General features: G+C 43.1%; 1 protein-coding gene and 1 long non-coding RNA gene across 6 annotated transcripts in view; both read right to left on the bottom strand.

Annotated features, from left to right (window-relative positions):
- ITPK1 (inositol-tetrakisphosphate 1-kinase) overlaps positions 1-24,775 on the bottom strand; it is a 143,754-nt gene that overhangs the window by 12,156 nt on the left and 106,823 nt on the right. For all 5 annotated transcript variants that reach the window (XM_030483511.1, XM_030483512.1, XM_030483510.2 and 2 more), the window contains 3 exons: positions 6,899-6,997; positions 5,720-5,760; positions 1,475-1,640 (listed from right to left, as the gene is read on the bottom strand). In XM_030483511.1, coding sequence (XP_030339371.1) covers positions 1,475-1,640; positions 5,720-5,760; positions 6,899-6,997 — 306 coding nt within the window. The remainder of the gene's footprint in view (positions 1-1,474; positions 1,641-5,719; positions 5,761-6,898; positions 6,998-24,775) is intronic.
- Positions 1,744-5,713, bottom strand: LOC115606894. The gene is made up of 2 exons (XR_003991045.1): positions 2,008-5,713; positions 1,744-1,899 (listed from the first exon to the last, which is right to left on the bottom strand). It is a non-coding gene; the product is annotated as an uncharacterized LOC115606894 (long non-coding RNA).

The following is a 24,775-nucleotide window of genomic DNA, read 5'->3' as shown; positions in this document are numbered from 1 at the left end:
CGCTCAGGTGGCACCAGCAATAGAGTATTTCTGCCATGTTGATCTCTCTGAGTGAACACTTAAGAGCAGCCATAGGACCACATTTGATAAAGATGGGGAAGCTGTGACAAGCAAACCCTAATCTACTCTGCAGTCTGACACCAGCATATAATATTCTTGCCTTTCCTCCCATTTAGAAAGGCCCTGTACTGTCAGCTCCTGGAGTACCTCACAGCTGCCAGATCTGCTTAACTGTCAGATCTGCCTAGTCAGGTGCCTGTAGCACAGCCCCCTTAAATTCTCCTGATCAGGGTAAAAAAAGCCAGACACTTACCCTAATCTGCCCACAAAACTCATTTTTATGTGGGCTTCCAGACAACTTTCAAGTCTTACACTAACAGATGAGACATTAGCCAAGGCATTTTTAGAAAGATGCCTTAAAATGTTCACTTCCAGCAAAAGTATAGACCAACTGTCATAATTGTTTACACAGATTCTGACCTACTTCATTTGGTCAGGACGTAGAGCAGACCTAAAAATAAATACAGGTATACATGCCTACGAAGACTTTTACCAGGATCCTACTATACATATACTAACAAAACACGTATCCGTGTGCAGATCACAATGGTGAACGTATGCGGACATACTAACATCAGCGGAAACAGCTAAGAAAAGTGACAAGAAACTGGCGTGTGTTCATTTATCTCCTTTAGTTCAATACCTTCTCCCCTCCCATCCCCACCTCCTGGATTTGTCTAGTTGTGAGCAGATCATGTTCCCATCCATGCACTGCTAATTCCTTTTTGCTTCTGCTGGACCACAGAATGCAGTTCTCTCAAAGGGAGCTTTTTTCTCATAAAGGAGATTTAAGCAATCTTTAATGAAAACCCTTCAAGTTGCTTTCTAGCGACATTTAGGAGGATCACTGTCCTCACTTACAAGTCCATTCATCCTTCCATCCAGCATAGCTGGTATCTACAAACCAAAGGACACTTCCCACCATGGTTTACAATACTGGGCCTCCCATGTACAAAGAGGCTCATTCAGGGGAAAGCACAAGTGATCTTTAATTTAAACACACATGCATAATCAGGGTAAAAATAGGGAGAGGAAGTTCTGAAACGATGGAATCCAGGAAATTCTCTCCAAAGCACATTTATAAACAAACTCCGGAACAAATGACACATAAACTTACTGTAAAATGAGAGAATTTCTCTCCCTCTCCCCCTTTCTACATGACATAAAACACTATTTCTAACAGGTAAGACTCAGGTTACCATTGCATAAATATTTACTATACGAATGTCATTCCTATGTATTCCAGAGCAGATGAGTTATCTCCCTCCCTTCCTATTGAAATAATACAGAAGAGGAACCATGGTATGCAAGGACCAGCTGCCTTCATGTCAGCAGCCTTTTCAAAGATACTTCTGAGCTGTTTGCTGCCAATGCTCCAGGAACTGACATTTCCTTTTAAATGGGCACAACGTACCTGAGATTCCTGCAGAGAAGTTCTTTAAAGATGGTCTTTTCACCACTGTGTAGGATTCCCCAACCACGAAGACTTTATACAGCACAGCGTTGTGATTGATGAAGCTCTGAATGACGCAAGGGGGGTGAACAGCTTTCAGGCCCTCCTGGTTGAAGATGATCGCCATCTGGAAACATGCACACACAGCTGTGCACAAGTCTTTCAATAATTTCATGCTTACCCACTATATGACTAGCAGTGAAGGGGAACATCTACAGGTGGATATATACTGACCACGTGTGAATTCCTTCTCAGCAGCTAGTCCTATTTCATTGCATTTCATTTCACTGACACACAACTCTCCATAAGTTTTCATTTTCAATCAACATTTTCTTCTCAGCTCTTTGCAATTTCATTTGCTACTTTTAGTTGGGAAGCTACTGCAACTGCAGGTACAACAAAAGGGTGAAACATCTGATCAACACAAACAAAGTTTGTATTGAATACAAGAGTGTATCATGAGAACAACAGAAGGAACAGCTCTGTGTACTAACTACAAGTTCTTCCCCACAGCTCTATTTCCCGTGGTCTGGTTCAGTCCAGTTGCAATGGCCTAAGTACCAGGGTTTCACCCACATCTTCAGAGACTGTTTTTCAGACTCCAGTATTTCTTACTGGTAACAAATGCTGGTCTAATGATATTCCTGGCTTGGTTTCACCCCATTACTCCAAATGGATAGTCCTCTCGAAGGCACTGGAACATATATGCCAAAAAGGAAGGTGTTTATAGGGGCTGAGTGATGAACAGCTGCCTCAAACAGCATGGAAGTGATGCTGATTGGTGCATAGAATACTTTGACGAACCAGCATATCTCCAGCACATGTTACACTGTTCTTTCCATTGATCCCTCCACTACCATGCTTACATGCATATATATAATTATCATAACCACAGTGCCCCATTTTGCAGGTTTGTTGTTGGAGTATGGATGCTGCCGTGGCTCCAATGAAGAACCACAGCAAGCACCATTCTGGCACAGGCAATGAAAATACTTTAAGAGATGCACAAAGTATCGTGGTCAGACCCAGAAGCCCAGATATTTGCCAAAGCTCTTGTTTCTTTAGTGTTTCTTTCCCTAGAAAGGGTTGAGCCCTGCGGGTACAGAGCAACACATCATCATGATCCTTCATGTCAGTGAGAGCCAGTGCTTGTGTTCAGGGTGGAAGGGAAACCCTGCTGAGATTTCAGTCAGGAGACAGCAGTGAGCTTCTCTCTGCTTGGAGTTTGGCTCCTTTCATTTGGGAGCAAAGTCCATCCCAGGCTGGGCACATCATGTCAAGTAACAGCTGATGGGACCTCAGTGACAGGGTGGGTCCTTCCACAAGCACAGCAGCTGTGGCCAGGAAGGGTAGATTTTCTTGGTCTCGTTTTGAGAGGGGAGGTTCTACATATTCATAGTTAGAACTCTGACCACATTTTTGTCCTTACTCCTCCTTATCTGGTAGACCACATGACATCACATAATTGTCTGCACGCATGCACAATGACTCAGTAGATTAACATTTTCTGAGTTCAAGTCAATGCATGCATTCAATAACTACCTGCAGCTGATACTCTGTCTCTATTATACCAGATGGTATCTATCTGACAGTGCAAACTAAACTTGTGAGTGGTAACAACCTGTGCAAGAAACCTACTCTAACCAGCAGAATCACCTACCAAGATGATTCACAGCAACATTGTACCTCATTTGTCTCTCACTGGTGGCAAGAAGCACTGCTGTCTTTTCCTTCTGTGTAGACTGTTGGCATTATAGTATGTACATCATCATATTGCCAAAACCTGTGCTGTTCCTATACTGTTCTCTTCAAATATTAGTTAATTAATCCCCACAAACAGACGTAAGATGAGCAAGTACTTATCATCCTATTTTGTAAGTATGGAAACCCAGAGAGTTTATCTTCTTGTCACAGAACTGACCTAGGTTACTGGAAACCATGTGAAAACTCTCTTCTGCAAAGCTTTGTGCCAACGGCCCCAAGGACTAGCACACAACCCATACAACTCCCATGGTGTTGCGTTATGCTGGTTCACTGCGATGTCTCATGGGTTTTAGCATGCATGAATACAGCTCCAAGAATTTGCTTGCAGGGTGCACTTGCTCTTTGTCATTTAGCACAGACCTGCTGTGTCTGGCAGTAACATGGGAACAATACTTTATATCATAATTTCCAAATAGCATTCCTCGTTACAAATGCAGAGCTCTTTTGAAGGCAAAACAAAACATTTGGCACCAAGAATTTTTACTGACAATGTCCTTAAGGAATTCAGTCTCAAAACCCACAGTGATTCTCTGCCTTTTCATTCCTGTCTGCTCAAGACTTAGAAAAAAGTCATCCTGGACACATTTCTTCAGGTTATGGGTCCCAGTGATGCCTCAGAGCAGCTTTACCAAATGTCAGTTATGTTCTGATGGCAGCCAGGAAGGATGACCTTCATGCATTATTTCTGTTTAACAAATGGTGCTGACAAACTGGGGTTCAAGTGCTGACCTGGCCAATGTGACTTCTAGTTCAGAGGCTATATAGAACTGTGGGACACCACAAGACAACTCACTAACAGCACCTTGGCTTAACTAACTTGTGTTCTCACTGCAAAATGTGCAGTCTGACAGCCCTGGCTGGCACCAAACCCAAACTCAAGCCTGCACCTTCAGCTGCCCCTGTTAGCCAGTACTTGAGTTTTCTGAATAGTCATCTTATGAAGAAAAGCAAGTTTCTGGTCAGGCTGTGTTCTAGTTCCAATGTCAGCTCTGCAGTGGGAATATCTCTACAGAAAATGAAGCAATATACCAAAAGCCAAAGGAGTCATTAATAAAACAGGCAACAAATTCTTCCAGGCAGCATAGGCTAACGCTTCCCTTGCCATTATTTACCATAAAATAGCAATTACATTTCCTCTCTGATGATAAATACACTTTTGGATTACTTCTGAGAACTCAGCAACTCCAAAAGTGGCTACTACTACTAACTATGTGAAGTACCACGCAAGACTTCAGGCTTTTTTCCAGGGGTCCTCCTAGGCTCCAGTCCTAAGTTCCTGTGATGAAGTGCAGCCTACAACTGTACTGTAGTCTAATTTTTGCTCAGAAAATGGAATTCTGGCAGGAAGCTGAGGTATGTCTGCACTGTATGAACAAAGAGCTAAGAAAGATTCACTGAAGAAACCAACTCCAGCCCTCACTGGACAAGCACTGAAAGATTCATGCATTTCAGGTTGCAGTGGAACTTCTGACAAAAATCGTCAGGGAAGCTGGAGTCTTATATTCATTAACAATCCAGTCCCCAAGTATTCTTGGGAATGGTAGCAAAAATTTATAGCAGCAGCTTCAGCAAACTAGCAGGACTGTCTGTCAGTTTGTGAAATGATCCAAGCTAAGGCCACTCAAGATTTCAGACATAGCCATTCTGCTCATCTAAGATTTACATTTTACTTCATGGCCTTCAGCCCTCAAAGACACTGCAGCAACATACTGCATGTTTCAGGAGCAGCTGGAAAACCTGGACCAACCACCACGTTGTTAACAAAGGAAGCCAGGCATTAGGAGAGCCAGCAGCAAGGGCTGGATTCTCAAAACTGAGCTGTGGTAAGCAGGAAGGCAGGAAGCACAAATGGAAAAGAATTAAAACAGGACTCAACTCACCTAAATTTAGAGAAAGCTAGGCTCATGGGGAATGAGCTCCTTCCAGGAATACACAACCATTTTAACTGCAATTGCCTTACGGGAAGGAGTGAAGGCAGATAGTTCTACCAGCCCTGTTCTCCCCACAGTTCCAACTGTATTATTACAACTCAACATGCCTGGAAACTGCCTGAGTTTTCTATTCTCTTCCCCTCAAGAAGAGGACCCAGCTGCTACATCTGCAGCACAAACCCACTTCTCGCCTGTACCACATACATGTTGGAGAAGAAACATGGTGGAGTGGAAACATCACTGAGTGTGACCTCCCACCAAAGGAAGGATTCCTTGCAGACAGAGCTGACTGGAGACTACAAACTGCTAGATAGAAGCAACTAGGTCATAGAAGCTAGAAACTGCTAAAAAGAACTTCCATGGTGTTATTAAACATGATAGAGAGGTGGGGAAAGAGAAGTCGTTTGGGCATAGCCCTCATTCTGCCTTCTACAGGATCAGAAAGCAATCACCAAACCACCTTGAGGGGACTGGAAGCAGGGGATAACACTGCAGAAATTTTTTAACTCACCTCATGAGAGTTGGTTCCATGGGCCACTCTGGTTTTACAAACTGGATAAATAAAAAAAGAGAAAAAAACCAATGCACCACTGAAACAGGACACACAAAGCCCTCATAATCTGTTCCTAGCCACATGTGCAAACACTGGAGTTCACCAGACCAAGGCATTGACTTTATGAGATACCAGTGAATGTCTCTGCTTGAACAGTGTCCTCAATCACTGCAAAGCTTGCTCCAAGCCCTACTCTCTCAGGTGCTCCCTGTAACTAATGTGCAAGCAGAGGTCATTACTCCGACTGGAGAGAGGTGCAAAGGATCACCTAAGAAGCCAGTATCAGTACTTGTATTGCCATCCTGATACTGAGAGGGCATCTTCAGAAGTATGTGATTTTGCCTGAGGCTGGAGCTACTTTACACCTACCACTGTCCTGAAAACAAGGGAACCGGGACACAGCGAAAACCAACTTCTTTTCCTGCCTTTCTGTTTTTGGGGAAGAGCAGGAAACTGAATGGGCTGAACCAAACTAAGATACAACATATTTTTTGCAGGCAATCATAGAGGGGGGGCATCAAGGGAACAAACACCGACTAACCGATTCTGCTCACTTTATACTGCAAGGAATCAAATAAAGGTATGAATTAAAGCACAAGCCCCAAAATAAAAGTTGCTACAAAGCACAAACAGTTCATAGCAGCTGTTTGAGGCTGTGGGCCCTTGGAGCCTGCTATCTGTGTTAAGTTTTTACACTCTTTCTTCTACCTTCTTATTATATTTGTAGCCTTGACCAGGGAAAGGGAGGGGTGGGTGAGAAAAGCAGTCAGTCAGTAAGGCAGTGATTTTCTCAAGAAAAACAATGAATGCAGCTGGCAGGATAAAATTCTTGCACAAATTCAGGGCAAGAGGCTAACTTTGTTAGAACTATTAGCGTTTCCCAGGAACACATGTTTACAGTAGTGATGTGTTTAAAGAAAGGAACATCAATAAAAGGCAAAGGAAAAGCTGATAGGGAGGGGTTTTGTTCCACATTCCAAGCAGACTACTTCAGAGTGTTTGTTTCAGCAAGGTTTTAACATCCCTGACATGTTGGCAATGAAACTCATACTCCTACAGTGTTAGCTATGCCTTGAGGGGTGCATGTGCAATATTCAGAACCTACTAAAAGTGACAAGGAAGAGCCCGTGTACATACTGAATGGGAATGCCAGTCCATTCTTCTCTATAAGCTGCAAGGTATCTTCTCCACAGGCACTTGTCAGCTCCATAAAGGGTGGTGAACAAATCCTCTCATCTGCAAGACAAATAAGGAAGACTTGGTGGTGATGAGGGGTTTAGCTTCTCAGCTGTATCATTACCATTTCTCTCCATATTAACTGCTTCTTGATAGCCAGCTTTACTTTAATAGTTGATATTAAAGCACCAGAAAGATTATCAGCCAGGCCTGAATTTGGGTTTCTGGAAACATTTCAGAAGATGAAAGGCCCAATTTTCAGATAATCTAACTGGAAATATAAAGCCCATATTTTCAGTTAGGCAGCAAAAACGATCAGCCATTTAGGAATATGTAGCTGTAAAAGACTTATCCAGTGAGGTGAAAAGCAATTGGGGTTTTAGCTCTTGACATTATGCCTTCAAGCATAATTTTCTAAAGCATTTTACAAAAACCTGAATGGCCAGCCAGTGTGGCTGGAATAGGCAGTCTCACCAAGTCACTATTACTGTAGGGCCCCCCACGTGGCAGATTCCAGTGCGGATTTACTTCAGCTAAGGTGCCAGCCATGTAATGCACCTCGCTGTCCATTGGGATCTCTCCACCATGAAAGCAGTCCTCAGTTGGTCTGGTAAAGCCAGTCAGAGCACTGCTGAGACACTGACACACCTTGGCAAGACCTGCTCAGTGGACTTTGGTTAAAGAGAAAAAACATGGGAACCATGGTAAAATTTAACAGAGCAGGTCTGCTCCAGAGTGTTTCTGCAATGTGAACATTGTACTTGTTCACATGGGGTTGTGGAAGGGCTGGAGTCAAACCCCAGCCCTCTTAGTGACACAGTAGGTTGAACTGCTCTAGAATTCACATCCTATTCACTGTAGGAGAACTTTGGTTCCCCTAGGAATGCAGCAGGAAAGGAAGGAAGTGCTGTAGGAATCAAAATACTCAAGCATAACTCTCCATCACTCAAGAGGGCTGGGTTGCAATTTCAAGTGCAAAGAGAACCTTGGCTTCAGCCACAGCCCTAGGACAGGTCAGCAGGCCCAAAGACTCAGAAAAAAGCTGTTCACACATTGACAAAGTCAAAGCAAGAACATCAACCAGGTAAGAGTGACTATCCAGCTCAATGAGCAGAGTCTTAAAAGTACTGCCTCTATGGAGTTTCAGCTGTGTTCAGGTTAACTTTGGAGATATAAATGAGTTGCAACTCGAGTAAGCTGTGCAGTACTGAACTGCAGTTTAGAACTGGTCTGCTAAAACTCATTTCTAAGACTTATTTCAAGAGAAACAGCATAACACCTTCCTGCAAGAAGCAACTGGAGACCAGCACAAATGATGACCAGCACAACTGTACCTGCAAACCCAAGTCACAGGTTTATATCAACCAGCAACTTGTCTTGAAAATAAGGAAAACATGACTGTTAGTACCAGCCACCTACATCCATGCCAGTGAGCACAGAGAATCCAAACAGGTGGAGGCTATGCTGTTGAGATCATGCAGAAACTGAAAAGTACATGTAAACTAAAACTCCAGCAAAACTAACTATATATTCTGAGAGCACCATGCATGCAGAAACCACTTTGTAAGCATTGTTTAGATTAATGTTTTTCACTTCATTCTAAGTATATGTTTATACATGTTTCCTCCTAGAAGAGAAAACTAAATCACTGAAAGTACGAGAGAGGAAAAACTCTCTCTATTTTGGTATACATGCCTCAATACATGCTTCAACACTCTGAGAATATCTCAGAACTCTGGCCATTGGCAATACTGTTGCTACAAGAAGTTTTATGTGAAAAGAAAAGACTGTTTTCATACATCCTAAAAGGAACAGAAAGATTAATGTTTGAGGTCAACCTCTACAAAGCTAAACAAAACATCCCAGACTTCAAAGCTTTCAATTCACTGCTATGAAAACAGAAAGTGGCATCCAAAAGTGACAGGTACTGTTAATATTTACAAGCCTTTGCCAGAGTGAAAGTTCCTTACTCGGATGAATTTAAGGAATCAGATTTAGTTTACAGATACTTGGGAACAACTTTGGCTTGGCAGCTCTCCCACCCATATGCTTAAGGCTCACAAATAACTTTGCCTTCAGAGTGCAGATGCAGAGGGACGTATGGTTCCTTCTCACTTCCCTCTGTTTCTCTCCCATGTCAGGGAGGATTTAGCGTTTCTGCTGATTACATGACACTTGCATGGGGAGATGAAGGAAGGGGCACACAGTAATTTCCTTCACTTTACACTTAGAAAAGGTGACCTGGATCAACAAAAATTAGCAGAGAAGACTCTTAGCATTTCAAAGCGCTCCTGCTGACTCTGCACAGCACTGGCACTTTCCCCACCAAGAAGGCAGTTCTAGCTTGCTGAAGCCTCTAAACGAGACCACTAATTCTCAATCAGAGCTGAGGACAAATAAACCCTCACTCAACACAAGATTCCAGTGCAGCCTACAGTTAGAAAGCTGCTGCTCTGAGTTTAGTTGCACATACTGCAATTCTGAAGGTGGCTGAAGGTGAAAAAAACAGTCCTTCAACTACCAACGACGACCCCCTCCTCCTTCCCAGGGTGGCAAACACATGCCGAAGCTTTCTCTCATCACCAAGCTCCTGTTCTCAGAGTGACAAGAGTCTCAGCACACCCTTCTCTGCACTGATGTCCAGGACAGACCTAATTCAGTGGTTGAGCATCAATCTCAGTACTGTTTTACATCAGCAGGGAACTACACAATACAATCCACCAAGTGCAAAGGAACATCTGGTGGTACATTGAACCCTCTCCTCTCCTTGTGCTGAGGTAAGCTGCTTTAGCAGGACCTTCCTCAGCTGTGGTCAGGCACTGGACCCTTGGCCGCTGTCACTGCTTCTTCACAAACCAGTAGTGACCAGGTTTTCACCACTGTCAAAAAGGACAACAATAAATATATGAACAAATAAATACAACAGTCTTGAGCTAGGAATGTGTGATGTGAGTCTGGCCCCACTGCTGACCCTTCATACTGACACTACAGCCTAACCTTCCAGTCTATAACAAAGCAATATTCTCATTTGCATCAGAGAGCCCTAGTGTGGATGAAGCACTTCCATAAAGGCATTCTGGGAACTATTCAAGTATAAGGCCACAGGCATGGCTCCCACAGAGCGGCATTAGCCGTGCACCACTAGCAGAAGTGACCTCTGTGTGTGTGTCAGGACACAGAGCTGATACAACCCAGAACCCATGCAAGGAGCTGATGCTGTTGCTCTTCTACCATTGGTACTCAGCTTTGAGCTGTGCGTTGGGATGCCACTCACTGGAAGAGACTTCTTCTAAAACAGCAGGTTTGGAAAAGACTCTGCCTTATCTTCCGTCCTTGGCTACATAAAAGTGCCCTTAGATCCCAAGATATTATTACAAATGCAATTCCTGTGCTTTCGACTTTGGATTTGAAATGAAAACTCAGGGATTTCCTCCCTCCCATTGGGTATACACAGTGAACCACACAATAAACACATAACCGTAATTATTAACCTTATCTTTATGCAGCCTTTATTGAACCAAAGATATCAGCAGAACAAAATCTCTCCAGAAGTCAAAGGACTGCTGTGATGTAAGAGCTGTAATTTTTACAGGGCACACTTGAAGAGTGGTATTTCTTTCTTTTTCTGAGTGCCTGGTAGTCTCTCCGAGACCTGCCTTTGAAATATGACCAGGACTCCAGGTGGACCATGTCAGGTCCAGAACTGCCAACTGAACAGCAAGAAGGAAAGACTCTTCAGATCAGGAGAGGGTTCAGCTCTCACTTCAGACAAGTACCAGAAGTATCTGTAGCACTTTTTGTTGTTAGAAACAACAGATCATAATTAAATTTAAAAGTCAATATGCTGTCACTATGTTCCTCCTCCATCTTTGTCCTCATTTTTATTGTACGCCTTGGCACAAACTTGGCAGTGTCTGCTTTCTATATTTTCCTTAAATTATTCTCCCTTTTCTTCAAGATTATCTGACCTCATAGGGACATCCCCCATCCTCATTTTTACTTTCTGCATTTTTTCCTCACGCTCACCCCCATTTCTTCTTTACACTGTCTTTTTTCAGCTGTCATTTCTGTTCTTCCACTGCTACCTACACTTAATCCCTCCATCAACTTTGAATGGAAATCCCAGCTGGGATCATATTCATTGCAAATGCAGGGGAAGTATTTGCAGTGGGACCTCTGGCACATCCTACTCTGGGTGAGCTTTGTCAGAGGATTGCTCCATTCTCATGGAGCAGCAACATTATTATGAAGATGGAAAACATGACTAATGAAGGCCAGTTTACAGAATAACACAGCTAACCAACAAGAGAGAGGTGAAAGAGTACTCAAACCAGGGAGTTGGTGCCAAGGAGGGGATTATTCGAGATGAAGTTCAACAATAGTGACAGGAGCAATGGGATGTAGCAGCCTTCCAATATCTGAAGGGGGTCTACTAGGATGCCAGAGAGGGACTCTTAAACTTAAACAGGGGAAGTTTAGATTAGATATAAGGAAGAAGTTCTTTACTGTGAGGGTGGTGAGGTGCTGGAACGGGTTGCCCAGAGAAGTGGTAAATGTCCCATCCCTGGCTGTGTTCAAGGCCAGGTTGGACAGAGCCTTGGGCAACATGGTCTAGTGTGAGGTGTCCCTACCAATGGCAGGAGGTTAGAACTAGATGATCTTAAGGTCCTTTCAAACCCTAACCATTCTGTGATTCTATGTGAAGATGGGGCAGATGCAGACTAAACACTGGCTGGGGAAAAAAAAACTCTGGCAGTGAGAATTGGTGGAAATCTTTATGCTCGGGACTTGCTTTAGTAAAAGATGAGTAGTGCTCCTCTGCTCCTGCACCACTGGTGGCCTGCAGACAGACTGTCAAACAGTTATAGGATACTCAAACCCCCAAAAGGAAGAAGGCATGAGAAACCTAACACTGAACACACACTTCCATTCAGCAGGTAGGCAGTTAGAGGAAAAATAAGAGTAATTCATGACTGTTCCCAGTTGAACCAAATCTTACATGTTTGTAAATGGAAACCACTATGACAGGGCTCTACAACATAGTCCCTGGGTGGTTTTCAATGAGGGTAGAAGGAAAAGGTGAAAGAAGTTGTTACAGTGAACTTCTGAAACAGGTGGAGGGAGGATGCCATTTGTTAAAGGAGCACTAGAGGAGGCCTGGAGTCCTCCAGGTGTGCAACAGACTTGGCTCAAACCATGTGAGTATGCAATCCCTTAATTCTGCTTACCAACCATAAAGGGAGCATAGCTTGTGCCCGAGTTGCTCTCTGTGGCTGGAAAGGCTGCCAGGATTATTTCTGAAGAAAAGGGAGAGTAATTTAATGAAAATAAAGAAAGCAAACATGCCAAACTTCAGAACTTCATCTGACCTCCAAACCACACAATACTCTACGCAGAGAAATGACAAAGCTGCTCCTGAAAAGTGCTGGTCTCTGCTGTGAACACCCTTAAGCTAAGGAGGAAAACATCCATGCCAAAATCAGGACTGGCTCAGGTCAGCCATCATCCAACACTCACAGAGCAAATGTTAAGCCTTAAGCTATCTGAAAGATTTACAGCAGATGGTATCAAACTCTAAACTTCCTACTTTGTTGAGAAAAGCCACTCTCTAATAGAATAGTTGGCTCTGTGATTTGAAAATGCTTAAGCCTCTTTAAAAATAAATATATTTTCAGTAAACTGCTTCACTGTACTTTCCACCAGCTTACACTGCTGCACTCTGCTCCTGGGGGGATAGAGAGGATGCACAGCCAGGGCAATGTCTTTTTCTCTTAATAAGGGGAGGAAATCTGAACTTCCAGCTAACCCCTGCCTCCTAAGTTCATTTCTAACCAAAAAAACAACCAACCACACAAAGAAGCTGGCAGGTTCTTTTTTTAGCATGTAGCTGAACCTTATCTTGAAGGTATCTTAATTTAAACCACTACATGACTCGGGTTTTTTGCCCTTCAGAATTCCTTTAATCACTGTAAACTTTTCATAGCTCTGGACTGTAACTTCTACTAAGGTCAAAAGTTGGTACGTCAAGGAGTCAGCCAAGCTAAGCCAACCCAGAACTTCAGAGCAGTCCAGTCTTGATCATCTGGAATGAACCTCTTCCTCAAGTAGGTAATTCTTCAGTTGAAGCTTCTTAAACCCCACAACTTTATTCATAAACCCCACAACTTCATAGCATGTTCAATCAGATTTATTTCAGCACTTCTGAGCTGTATTAAAAATGCTCTCAAGTTGTCTTCCCTTTCCTTCAGACATGTGCATGAGGAATACTGGCAGAACAGATTTAGTTCAAACGTTTGTCAGTCTGTACCCACCGCTGAAAAATCAACCCATATCTGAATAGCCATGTGTTTGCATCTTACTCTTAAGTCTGTGGGGGGAAAATTCCAGCTCACATGATGAAGCAGCTGTATTTGGGTAATATTTGGCAGCACATTCCAAAGACACAAGAGGGCAGAGCAGACTCAGCTTTGAGAGCACGATTTTAACCTTACCCTGGCTTGACATACAAGGAATTGTGCAGTGAATAACTATGTTAAATGGAACATCTGTGGAGCAACAGTCTTCATTTGTAATAAAATAGTGATTTTGAAGCACCTGGACAGTGAGTGAGGAAATCTCACAATTGACCATAAAAAAGAAACTATTTAAAAATAAAAAAATTCCCAATAATTTGACATTTATTTCCATGCAATTTAGGAGTGCTAATTATGGGTTTTGAACATGATGAATTCAGCTTAGATTGAAGAGAAATTATAAGAGATAAAGAAGAAATAAAGGCGAAAATCCAAGCAAAGCCAAATCGATTGAGTTTCTGCCCCCCAGCTGAACTCTTCTTTAGAGACAACTATTTCACAAAGCTATTGTCTGTACAGGATCCTCCCTTACCTTTTAGATCTAGACTTTCATCTTACATCCACTTTCCTCGGCAGAATGCTCCTTTCTGATTTGCAAGAAACGAATTCACCTCATCTCTTGGGTGCTTAAGCTGAAAGAGGCAGGTTTTGCTAACAAGCATTCAACTTACTCGTGGTGATGGAGCCTCACAAGTATCTGGCAGTATAAGAGTACAGCTACCAACATGCCTCCAGTTAAGACGGACCTGTGGTGAAACATGTTCACTGACACAGCCCAATAAAGCAAGCTCCCGGCAATGTAACAAAGTAAGAGATGAAAGATTATCTCACTAAGGAGACAGAATAAAGTCTGGGAGTTGTGTGTTCACCATCAAATAGCCTCGGTTTGCAGTAGGTTAGAGCAGTTACTCACCACCTTGCAAATGCAAGGGACAGGAAGCTTTGCAGTTGAATTTAAAAAAACAAGCACAACTCCAATTACTAAAACATGTGCCTTTAGGTGTTTGAAAAATGCAGCATTTTGTCAATGTTCATACACTTACTGTACACAAACACTAAAGCTTATTTCCTGCAGTTTGACAGGACTACCCAAGAGACTGGACTATCTATCAACTTCAATTCATGCCCCTCCACTGTTTTTCATGCTTCTCAGTAGCATCCCATGCAAAGGCTCTTACGGAGGCATTCTGGCACACCTGACCACACAATAAGGAACCGAATGGAGCGATTTCCCAGGAGAACCTTCTGTTGCTTCTCAGAGCCTGTGTAAAGAAGAATGTTAGGCAAAACTCTGATAAGTAATGATGAAGGGTGGAGAAAACCTGCTAGAACAGCTTTTGTTGAAACTGAAGCTACATCAAAACTTGGAGAATCACTTTACAGGCGGGAATGTTTCCAATGTCATAGGATGAATGCAAGCAATTTTCCTCATCAAGGAAAAAATGAAAGGGATTATCTGGCAAGCTCAAAGATGACTTTATCTGCATTTTTACCCCAGTAATGTTCCACTCAGAACCCTGGCATTGAAAGTATTGGTATCTGTGAAACCCCAAAAGCATTTGCAGAAGAGAGACAATGCAAAATCTGCTCTGCTTGTCTGCTCTACCTTAAAATGCAAACGTCAGTGTGAATACCTCAACCCCAATTAAAGCCAACTCAACTGTCTCTAAACAGTAGTTTTGACCACTGTTTCATATGCTTACCCATATATGTTAGATAGAGGAATGATAGTTAGCATTTCCATTCTCAAGCAACAGAAGTTTTTGATTTTAGTACTCTTACCAACATGGACTACCCTAGTACACAGAATGATAAATGAGCCTCAAAACCAAGAGCCAGTATCCAAATGTGACTCCCTCCTGTGAAATACAAAAGGTATCTAATGGTCCAAATTCCGCTGATTTCATGCTTCTTTTCCGAAATACTGAAATAAACTCCTTAGACTTGTACAAAACTATTTCCAAGCTAAATTCCCATTTGCAAACTACACATCTCCAGGACAGGATCTGGTAAGATGCTGGTTTACAACCCCCTGGCCTCAGTGGCGGATGAGAACAACAGACAGTCGTGTGCACTTCCCTGCATAAACACACTCCGCTTGAAAACGGCCAGGGAGCACCAGGGCCCTCATGTGTCTGAACAGATAATGTAGCACCAAGGTTTCTCATAACCAACTGATGCACAGCATAAATTCACAGCAGAGAAAGCACCAGTTTGCTCTGTGCAGCAAGATGCTAACCATATCCAGGAATCTAAGGTGAGCCTTGATGGCCTGACGCTGAACTCCCTACTGATTTTATATGCATGTATGCATATAATTCTAAGTGTGTTACTTTCTTTCGGTTGAAGAATCAGCCTCTCCATGTCTTATACAGAGCACATTGTCTAATAAAAAAGAAAACCACCAGTGACTATATTCATGGTAGGGGGCATGGTGACAGACGTGTCACAGGCAGCTTTTTCTCGTCTACGGCAGAGTTCATTTGCAGACATTAGAGTATCCAGAAGAGTCGAGTCCACTGAAGCTCTTTATAGCCCTAATCTAAGAGGGTTGATGGCCCTTAACCAGATCAGTTTAATGAGCTTTTGGAAGCTAAATCCTGGGAGAGACTACACAATGCATGTCCCACGCTTTCAGTAAATACCACTTCCAATCTATACATGCTGGGTCAGAGGCAAAGCAGAAGCCCACAAGGAGTGTGAAATAGTAACAAAACTCCCTCCAAAGTAAAGAGAAATTGCAGGGACACTCTGGAAGGGGCTCTTATAGTATCGGCCAATGCCCAGATCAAGCCTCTGTAGTACAGCAAGACTCCTGTGGCAGCTGTGCCCCAGCTCAAGCCAGGAAGGAGCCGGAGCTGAAAGACCATGCTACCTGCTTTTTATTACCAGCTCACACGTATGTGAACACAAAGCGAAGTGGAAGAGATTATATGCACACTACAAAACACAGCAAGATCTTGGGATAACAGTGAATAATAGGAGAGGCATATCGCTGCCGCAGGGCTGACAGCAAGCCCTGTGGCAGAGCATCTCCAGTCAGATATGTTGTGGGTCCACCTCTGTGCTGTGAGGTCAAAAGGATTTTCCAGAGACTTGGTGAACACTGATTTCATTTGAGCTTCATTATGTAAAGCAGCTTCCCAGAGCACAACCATACAATAGCAATGCATTTCTAACTGCGTCATGGGTGAAACAGAAGAATGTGGTATTTCAATAACAGTGGAAAGAACTGTTTAGTCTGAAACAAATAGATGTTTAAACAAGAACAGAGAAACCTCAGCAGAGACTTGAATATCAACTCAACAATATATGCAAATGATAGTTGTTCCCAAGTTTACATGTAACGTGGGAAACAAGAAGGTAATGCCCTGCCCTAACACTGTCTTTGCACAGGTTAGCAAACTTCTTCAACATATGGAGGACTTTTACCTTCTACACTCATGGTTCAGAGCTTGCACTTTGTGGTGTGGAAGGAACACCACCGAATGAACAGTGGTTTTTTATTAAGAAGCATTTTGTATTTTCAAACGAGGATCTTAAAGAAGACTCGTAGGCAATCCTGAAACACTTAGGAAAATGTAACTGTGAAACACTGGTTCTGGCCTTGAGGGATTCTGGTCTTTTGTTTAAGATGGCTTAAATGCTACTGCTGCCCACTACAGGGACTGGTGCGATTTGATGATTTCTTCAAAGTGGGGTGGATAGGGCCCACACCAAAACCAACAAGAAGAAATAACTTCCGAGACAAACAAGCTAGGTGTATTCCGAACAGCTACGTGGGAAAGCTTTGTCAGTGTATGCTGTTCTGTTATAATTCTGTTAGTATAACTATAGCAAAGGAATGCACACATACCACTTTGTTTACATTGGATTAGTTTCCACCGTTAAAAAGTTTTCAGACAGCCATGTACATTTCTTTTCCTAAACAACTCTGCAAAACACTCTGGGTAGATATTGCAGGGAACACCATTCCCACACTGGATCCCAGATGGTCAAAACACTGTGCAACACCTGTGAGAAGATATTGGGAGGCAAGGACCAGCAGTCCTTACCCCCTACCCCAAAGCTGTGCTGTTTTAGGAAGCTGACACTATTTCCACACTGCTGACAGGCTGCAAGGAGGAAATCCTGTGCATTAGGATTCTGGCTGGCACCATGAAGAAAAGGTAGTGGCTACTGAATTGGAAGGAGCATGTGTCCAGACTTAGTATTTCTGTGGATGTCAGCTGCTAAGATGCCAGCCCTCTATAGCAGCATCCAGTACAAAATGGTTTCTATTTCTATTTTTTCTTGTGCTGTGAGGCTGAGTCTTTGGTCCCATCTTTGATGCAACTGATGCCTGAGTCCCTGGTTTGATGCTAGACATGTCGAGCCACTAGCAGCAGCCAGAAGCCTCTTATTCCCTGAAAACCTCAATGCTTCAAAGCAGCAAGTCCAGCATTTGGTCTCCTCCAATAACACTTGGGCAGGAGGCAGATGGCAATAAAAAGGCAGCAGGAGGAAGGACAACTCTACCAGGACAGAGTCCCTGACTGACCTGCCAGCAGCACACATGGCAGCACCCGCAGCCAGGCACCCTGTGACAGCAGCCTCCTGAGTGTGGCTCTGAGCTCCAGAAGCCGTGTGCCAACGGATAACCATGACAGAAGGGGGAATTCATCTCACTTAACTCCAGCTAACTTCTCTATGCAAGCTCTTGTGTACCTGCTTAGTCAGTGGGAACGGGCACACGTGGATGGTGATTTACCTTATACAATCAATAGTTTAAGATTAATCACTTCTATATTCTAGACATACCTTACCTCTGCCCACTGACTGCAGAGAAATGTAAACTCCTAGTACTGCAATATACATGCAGCTTTTAGCTAGATAGTGTCAGGTGCAATGAACTGCCCTTTGCTGCCAGACAATTTACCCTCACAAGAACTGTTGCTGCAAAATAATCTTCTGTTTTCCTGAAATGTGCATTCCTGTTTTGCACGGAACAATGCTGACCTGTACAGTATGAATACACAAAGAAATGCATATAATTTTCTGGCTTCACTTACTACACTGACTCCTAATTCATGAACCTGCTACCATCTCCTGTCAAAGCAGCATTACAGCAAGGGTGAAGGTGATGTCCACATGAAGAAACGCCCTGAGGGAAGCCCAGAAGGACGGAGCTGGCGGCTGATTTCCTCAGTTTATATCTAGCAACACTGGCCAGGACAAACTGCCTCCTGAATCATATTCTCCACTTTGGCAAAGATTAGCTCCCAAATAAACTTACTAGTATAATTTTACTTGTTTAAAATGAGTGCAACTATTACCCTGGTCTATCCGACAGTAGGTGTGTCTCTTGGTTTTGTCTTGGGCTCCACAGCACAGGATTGCTGCTGCTTAGTGAATCTTCTTGTAACAACATACTAGTCCTGGATTACACCTCTTGCTTAACTGATTAGTACAGACTCACGCAGTGAGGGAAATTTTTTTTCTGTGTATCTCTTTGTACTGCACTGGGCTGGAAGAGTTGTAGGTCTCTGCAAGTGGTTCCCATCTGCTGACATAAGGACCAAATGTACTGAGGTACACTTTTTTTCCCCTCCTTCTGCATTGGTTTATCCATTTAAGACATGATATAACAGCTATCTCTGTGATGCCTAAAAAAAACCATTAGTCAGGATTTAAGGTGCATGGGAGGTGCTTTCTCTAAAAATTAAAATATTCTAAAAATTGCAATGCTTTCTACATAATAATGGCCATTTTTTCATTTATCTCTTCTTTATCCCCATCCTTTTATGAATGCAGCAAAACATTTACTGTCTAGGCCTTCTCATCCTGGAGGTCCTTTGGTTAGAGGACTGCTTCCAGATCTTCTCACACATTGCTGGTTGACCCAGAGTCCCCCCCTACTCTTCTAACTGGTGACTCACCCTGTCGCCATTCCTGACCTTCCCCTTCCCACCTACACTTCTGTCTTGCCAAAAGCTTTCTCAAGCACAAACTCCTTCTGTGACATTCCCAAAATCGTGGAATCCTTCCTCGAGCCCCCTCTGCTACAACTCAAGCTTATACAATAATGTTTTTCCTTTCTCAGGTGGCTGGATCCTTCTTACATCTCTCCTTGCTAACCCATCTAACAAATCTAAAGCTGCAAAGAAATGTCCTACATTTACTACTCTTCTTGATTGAAGTATATATGAAAAAGCCAAGTAATACCTCAAGAGGAAGAACCCTCAAATATCATGAGGGAATTGAAGAAAACTGAGCTACAGCATAGCTGCAGACTGAATCATTAAGACAATGGGCACTGAGTGGGTGCAGGAGCTGTGGGGGAAGCCCTTCAAACTCCTGATCAACTGTCCACAATTCCCCAAACGCACTGTACCTATGCCAAGGAATACAGGAACCCTAGAAAGCCAGACTATATCATAGTGCCAGGATCCCTAGATACAGGATCCCTAGAAAGCCAGACTATATCCACCCCTTATGAGTTTGCAATGAAATTACAAAGGTTTCCCCTTTCACAACAGCCAGTAACAGGATGCATGGCAGCAACTGAGAGATGGACCTTCCAGAAGATGCCTTGAGCCACACAGACACATCCATTTTGAAAACACCACACTTTGAAGCTCAGAGCATCTGAGCAGTGCAGAGGAAAGTTCCCCTTCTGCTCAGTGTCAATTCCCAGTTTTTACCAGATCCTTTCCCAAAGGAAAAAGAACATCCTGTGTCTTCAGGAAATACTCTTCTTTGAGAAGTAAATAGCTGCAAAGACTTGGAGTACTTCATTTGCACCTGCTGACTATCTACCAACCCATTTTTTAGTAGGTGACAATGTTGCAAGTGTATGTCAAAACCCTATGCTCTACATACCATATGTCCTGCACAAAAGAATTTAAAAGTTTAAAAGTATTTTAAATGTAAAATAACAGGCTAAACTGTATCCTTAATTATGTTGTAATCAAAGAAGCATTAAAGACTACCCAGCAGAAGAATGCTTGGTTCGTACTATACCAGTTGTAGGATTTGAACTCTAGGTGGATTAGAAAGCTATGGGAAGAGCTAAATTCTTGGCTAATTTTCAAAGAGAGAAACATTGCTAAGCTCAACAGCTAGACAGCTCTCAGCATGACCCATCATGGTTTGTATAAAATATCTTTGATTTAGTAGACGTGCTATTTCCTTTCTGTCTGATCTATTTAATGACCTTTTTCCAGGCTTTGGGAATCTGGGTACTTTTGAAAGACTGAAAATTCTGTAGCAAGTCAGGGCAACAGAAGACATTTAGAGACATAGCATTTTCCAAAACAAGGAATGTATCCATAGGTCTGGGAAAGCTAAATACTTCAAGGGCAATTAGTAGATTTCTGAGCCATGCAGTCACATCTTTCAGTCAAAACTTTACTAATCTGCTTCCTAGGAGATTAAAAAAATTAGCTTGTATTTGCGACGATTAAAACAACAACCACAGAGTAAATACTAAGATTAAACTTTCCAACTAGCTAAAAGGCAAAATAAGGAATGCCCATAGAAAATCCAGGCTTCTGTCACTGATGTACATTTCATTTACACAAATGGTTTCTAATACACAAAGTTTCACCTGCCTCAATGATTCTGTCAGCATCCCTGAGCTATCCAATAGGGTTTTCATTTTACTGCCCAGGAAGCTGAAACAGACCCTGAGTGAACTGACCAATGCAACAACGAATTTCAGCAGCAGGCTCTGGCTCAGGATGTACCCCCAATCTTCCCAAGCTCCCATAACAGCACTCCTTATTTGGAGATCTTTCCCTTTTTACAAAGGCAGTGCTTGTCACCACTCCATTTCACAGACAGTGAAAATGAGACAAAACCCTAGAAAGGATTAAGACACAGGCTGCAGACATTAGTGGAAAACCTCATCTTTTGTGCCTGACCCTCTCTAAACCAAGAACTTACCAGTTTCTGCATCTGTCCCAAGTCACCAGCTACTTGCAATGCAACAGATTAATGATGCATGTTGAGGCATTTAAATACAGATAAAGGAACATATATTGAAGTAAAAAAGTGCAGTGGAAAGGTTTATAAAACTACGACCATCACATGAGCATCTTAGTTTATTCCAAAGAAGGCAGAATGTGGTGCTAAATAATGGTAGGATTTGGAAAGATATGTAACACAGACACATAGCGCAAGCTTTATATAAGATTTCCTCATGTGTGGAAGCTCAAATCCTTGCCCATTTATTTGGTTTTAGCTTTATGTTCTTGCATTGTATTGTGATTACTAGAGATTGCTTTTTTGGCCTTTATGCCCATGGATGATTTCATATAACTGTGCCACCAGCACTGCACAGGTATCCAAACAAGCTCAGCTCTGTAGAGCCTCTCGAACACAAGGATCTGCACGTCAGCACTCAAAGCACTTCAGAAACAAGCAGGACACGTGCTGTACAAACATCAGTTCACTGGGGCACGGAGGCCGCTCTTTCTGACTTTAATGTATATTTGCAGAAGATGAGATTATGCAAACACAGGAGCTCTGAGACCATGGATTTGCCCTGACAAGAACAATTTAGCTTTCCTTCCTCTTCTCCGAGGCCGGCACTGGCGCCAATCATTAGCAGAAACCAGAACACCACATGTTAAGCAAAGCAGAACACGTACAGCTTTCCTGCGTAGCTTCTTCATGTTACCAGAGAAAAGGGCAATAGAAGACATTAGGCCATTGCGGACAGGGTGCTGTAAAATTCAACACAGTGCTAATAACCAGGAGCAATGTCCCTTCTGTCTCATGGGAAACAGTCTTCAAAACCTGACCTCAGCAGCTTCTCTCTGAGATGCAGTGTGGAGGAGGATGCTGCTGCTTCTCCATGCTGCTGAATTCAACTCAGCAAGAAGCGGAAAGCACTCAGGAAGGAATGCTGTGTATGCCAAACAAGGATGTGTTAGCACTGTACCAGGACACCAACCCAGGCAGTACCAACGTTTGTTTTGTTCCAGTAAGTCTGACTATTAGTCACATTTATGCATCAAATGCAGCAGCCAAATGCTGTAGTTAGACATATGAGACTCGTACAGGCAATTCCAGAAACTCATTCATCCTGTGCCAAAATAGTTAGAGGGGGATTCTCACTCCAAGAGTAAGGGTGACACTTTGTTTCCAAAAATGTACCAGTCAGAGGCAAGACAAGACCTGAGAACAGGAGGAATATACCAGGCTCAGTCTGACATCGCACTTGTCCTTGGGAAACCCTTACTTTTAGCAGAACAGGAGGAAGAAATGCCCTGAGCACTCCTTGTAACGTCTCCACAGGAAGAAGAATTGACTGTACTGTTGAACTGAGAAAGTGAGGAAAAAAATAGCTGTGTTCAGAACTAGAGAATCACAGCAGGTGCCAATATTTTCCAGTCTTCAGGCATGTAACATCAACATTTCAAGCTTCACCGTCAAGTGTTTAATAGTAGTCTCTTTAGGTTCCTTAGGAATAGTCTGCACAGTGTATAGCACAGTACAAAGGCAGGAAACCGTCAGGGGATTTGTTTTTTTACTAAAAGGGGAAGCAGAGAATTTGCCAAGTTTCTTATGAAAAGAAGATGACTGCACCTTGGGTAATGCCGCCAAGGACACAGCTGCGATCCTGATGGTGGTTAGGCTCTCACAGCTTTTCAAAGTGCCAGGGAGCCACAACCAAGACGACACAGCATCGGCAAAGAGCACATAGCAATACACCTATTTCACTTACACAAAAATCTGTCATGGCTGCTACTTGATTCTGCAGGCTACTTTCATACCAATACACAGAGGATGGAGACATCTGTGCACTTCACTCATCCAACAGCAATTGTTCAGGCTTTCAGGTAGGAAGAGGCAGTTGTGAACGCAGAGGAGAAAAAGTTTAAGAGGACTCATACCCTGCAGCTCCTTCACATCATCTTGGTTCAGAGCACTTAACACAGTCATTACTGGACTTCTGGGGATACACCAACTAAATTCAGAGCTAAACTCTTTCATTTCCTTCTGTTGGCCCTGTTTGGGGCACAAGGACACAGGTTTTCCACTGCAGCAGATTCACAGACGGTAAGTTCTAGTTCCAGGACTGACCAATGAGGAAACTACAAAACCAGAAAGGGCCTTTCCTTCCCAACAAGCCCTTGTCATTCACCTGCATTTTTCTGGTGCGAGGCTAGGGAATGAGGCAAGCACCCACCCACTGTTCAGGAGAGCACAGGACAGGACACTTGTGACATTCACGCTTACTCCAACCATAATCTATCCACAACAGCACAGCAATTAACATGCAAATATACCAGTGGAACAACCAGGAGGAAACCAGTGCAACCATCTTGCAGGAGGAGCTATGGGCTTGATCCTCCTGTGGTGTCAGGACTGAAGCTTACTGCAGAGGAAAGTAGAGGTAGGCTGCTTCCTAGATGGATGCAACCTCATGGCCACAGAAGACAAACAAAGTGAGATCCTGAGAAGTGCACTGCCACAGATTCTGCTGGCTAAGACAAAGCAGAAGACATGCCTAGGCCAAAGTACAGAGATGATATCTCAGCATCTTTTGAAATTGTAACTCTTCAATACTATGCTCTTTATTCAGTTCATATTCTTCCCCCATGAGGCTAGATTTGAATTTGCTTTTAAATCTGCTGGATGACCCCTTCTCTGTATACTATGAAACAGTAATTATGTTCATTTTGGCAATGGTTATTGGTCTGTTATCGAAATGAATACCCTGTCCTCAATGTCAGTTTCTTAAGTCTGCCCGAGTAAGAGAATATTCTATAAATACATCCCTGCAACTAGCCAACACGCTTGTGTTGTTTTGCATAATATCGGTGCATCTTTATAGCTCTTCATAGAATCCTAGAATAGTCAGGGTTGGAAAGGACCTTAAGATCATCTAGTTCCAACCCCCCTGCCACGGACAGGGACATCTTGCACTAAACCACGTGGTCCAAGGCTCTGTCCAACCTGGCCTTGAACACTGCCAGGGATGGAGCATTCACAACTTCCTTGGGCAACCCATTCCACTGCTTCACCACCCTCACTGTAAAGAACTTCTTCCTTACATCTAATCTAAACTTCCCCTGTTTAAGTTTGAAGCCATTACCCCTTGTCCTATAACTATGGTGCCTAATGAAGAGTCCCTCCCCAGCATCCTTATAGGCCCCCTTCAGATACTGGAAGGCTGCTATGAGGTCTCCACGCAGCCTTCTCTTCTCCAGGCTGAACAGCCCCAACTTTCTCAGCCTGTCTTCATACGGGAGGTGCTCCAGCCCCCTTATCATCCTTGTGGCCCTCCTCTGGACTTGCTCCAACAGCTCCCCCTATAAATACTTTGCAAGTCTATCTCAGACAAGAAGAAATACATTTTCTGTATGAAAGGCAAATAGCAGGATAGATGTTCCTGTAGCACAATGGAAAACAAAGCACTGTCAACACATCATTGCCAACTGGGCAATTATAATTTCTTCACTTGCAAGAGTTTGAGAGTTAGGTATGAGTAAAG

The sequence above is a fragment of the Strigops habroptila genome, chromosome 4, assembly GCF_004027225.2.
Source record: "Strigops habroptila isolate Jane chromosome 4, bStrHab1.2.pri, whole genome shotgun sequence".
Taxonomy (NCBI): Eukaryota; Metazoa; Chordata; class Aves; order Psittaciformes; family Psittacidae; genus Strigops; species Strigops habroptila.
The sequence above is the reverse complement of the archived record's forward strand: the minus strand, read 5'-3'. Positions and strand labels throughout refer to the sequence as shown.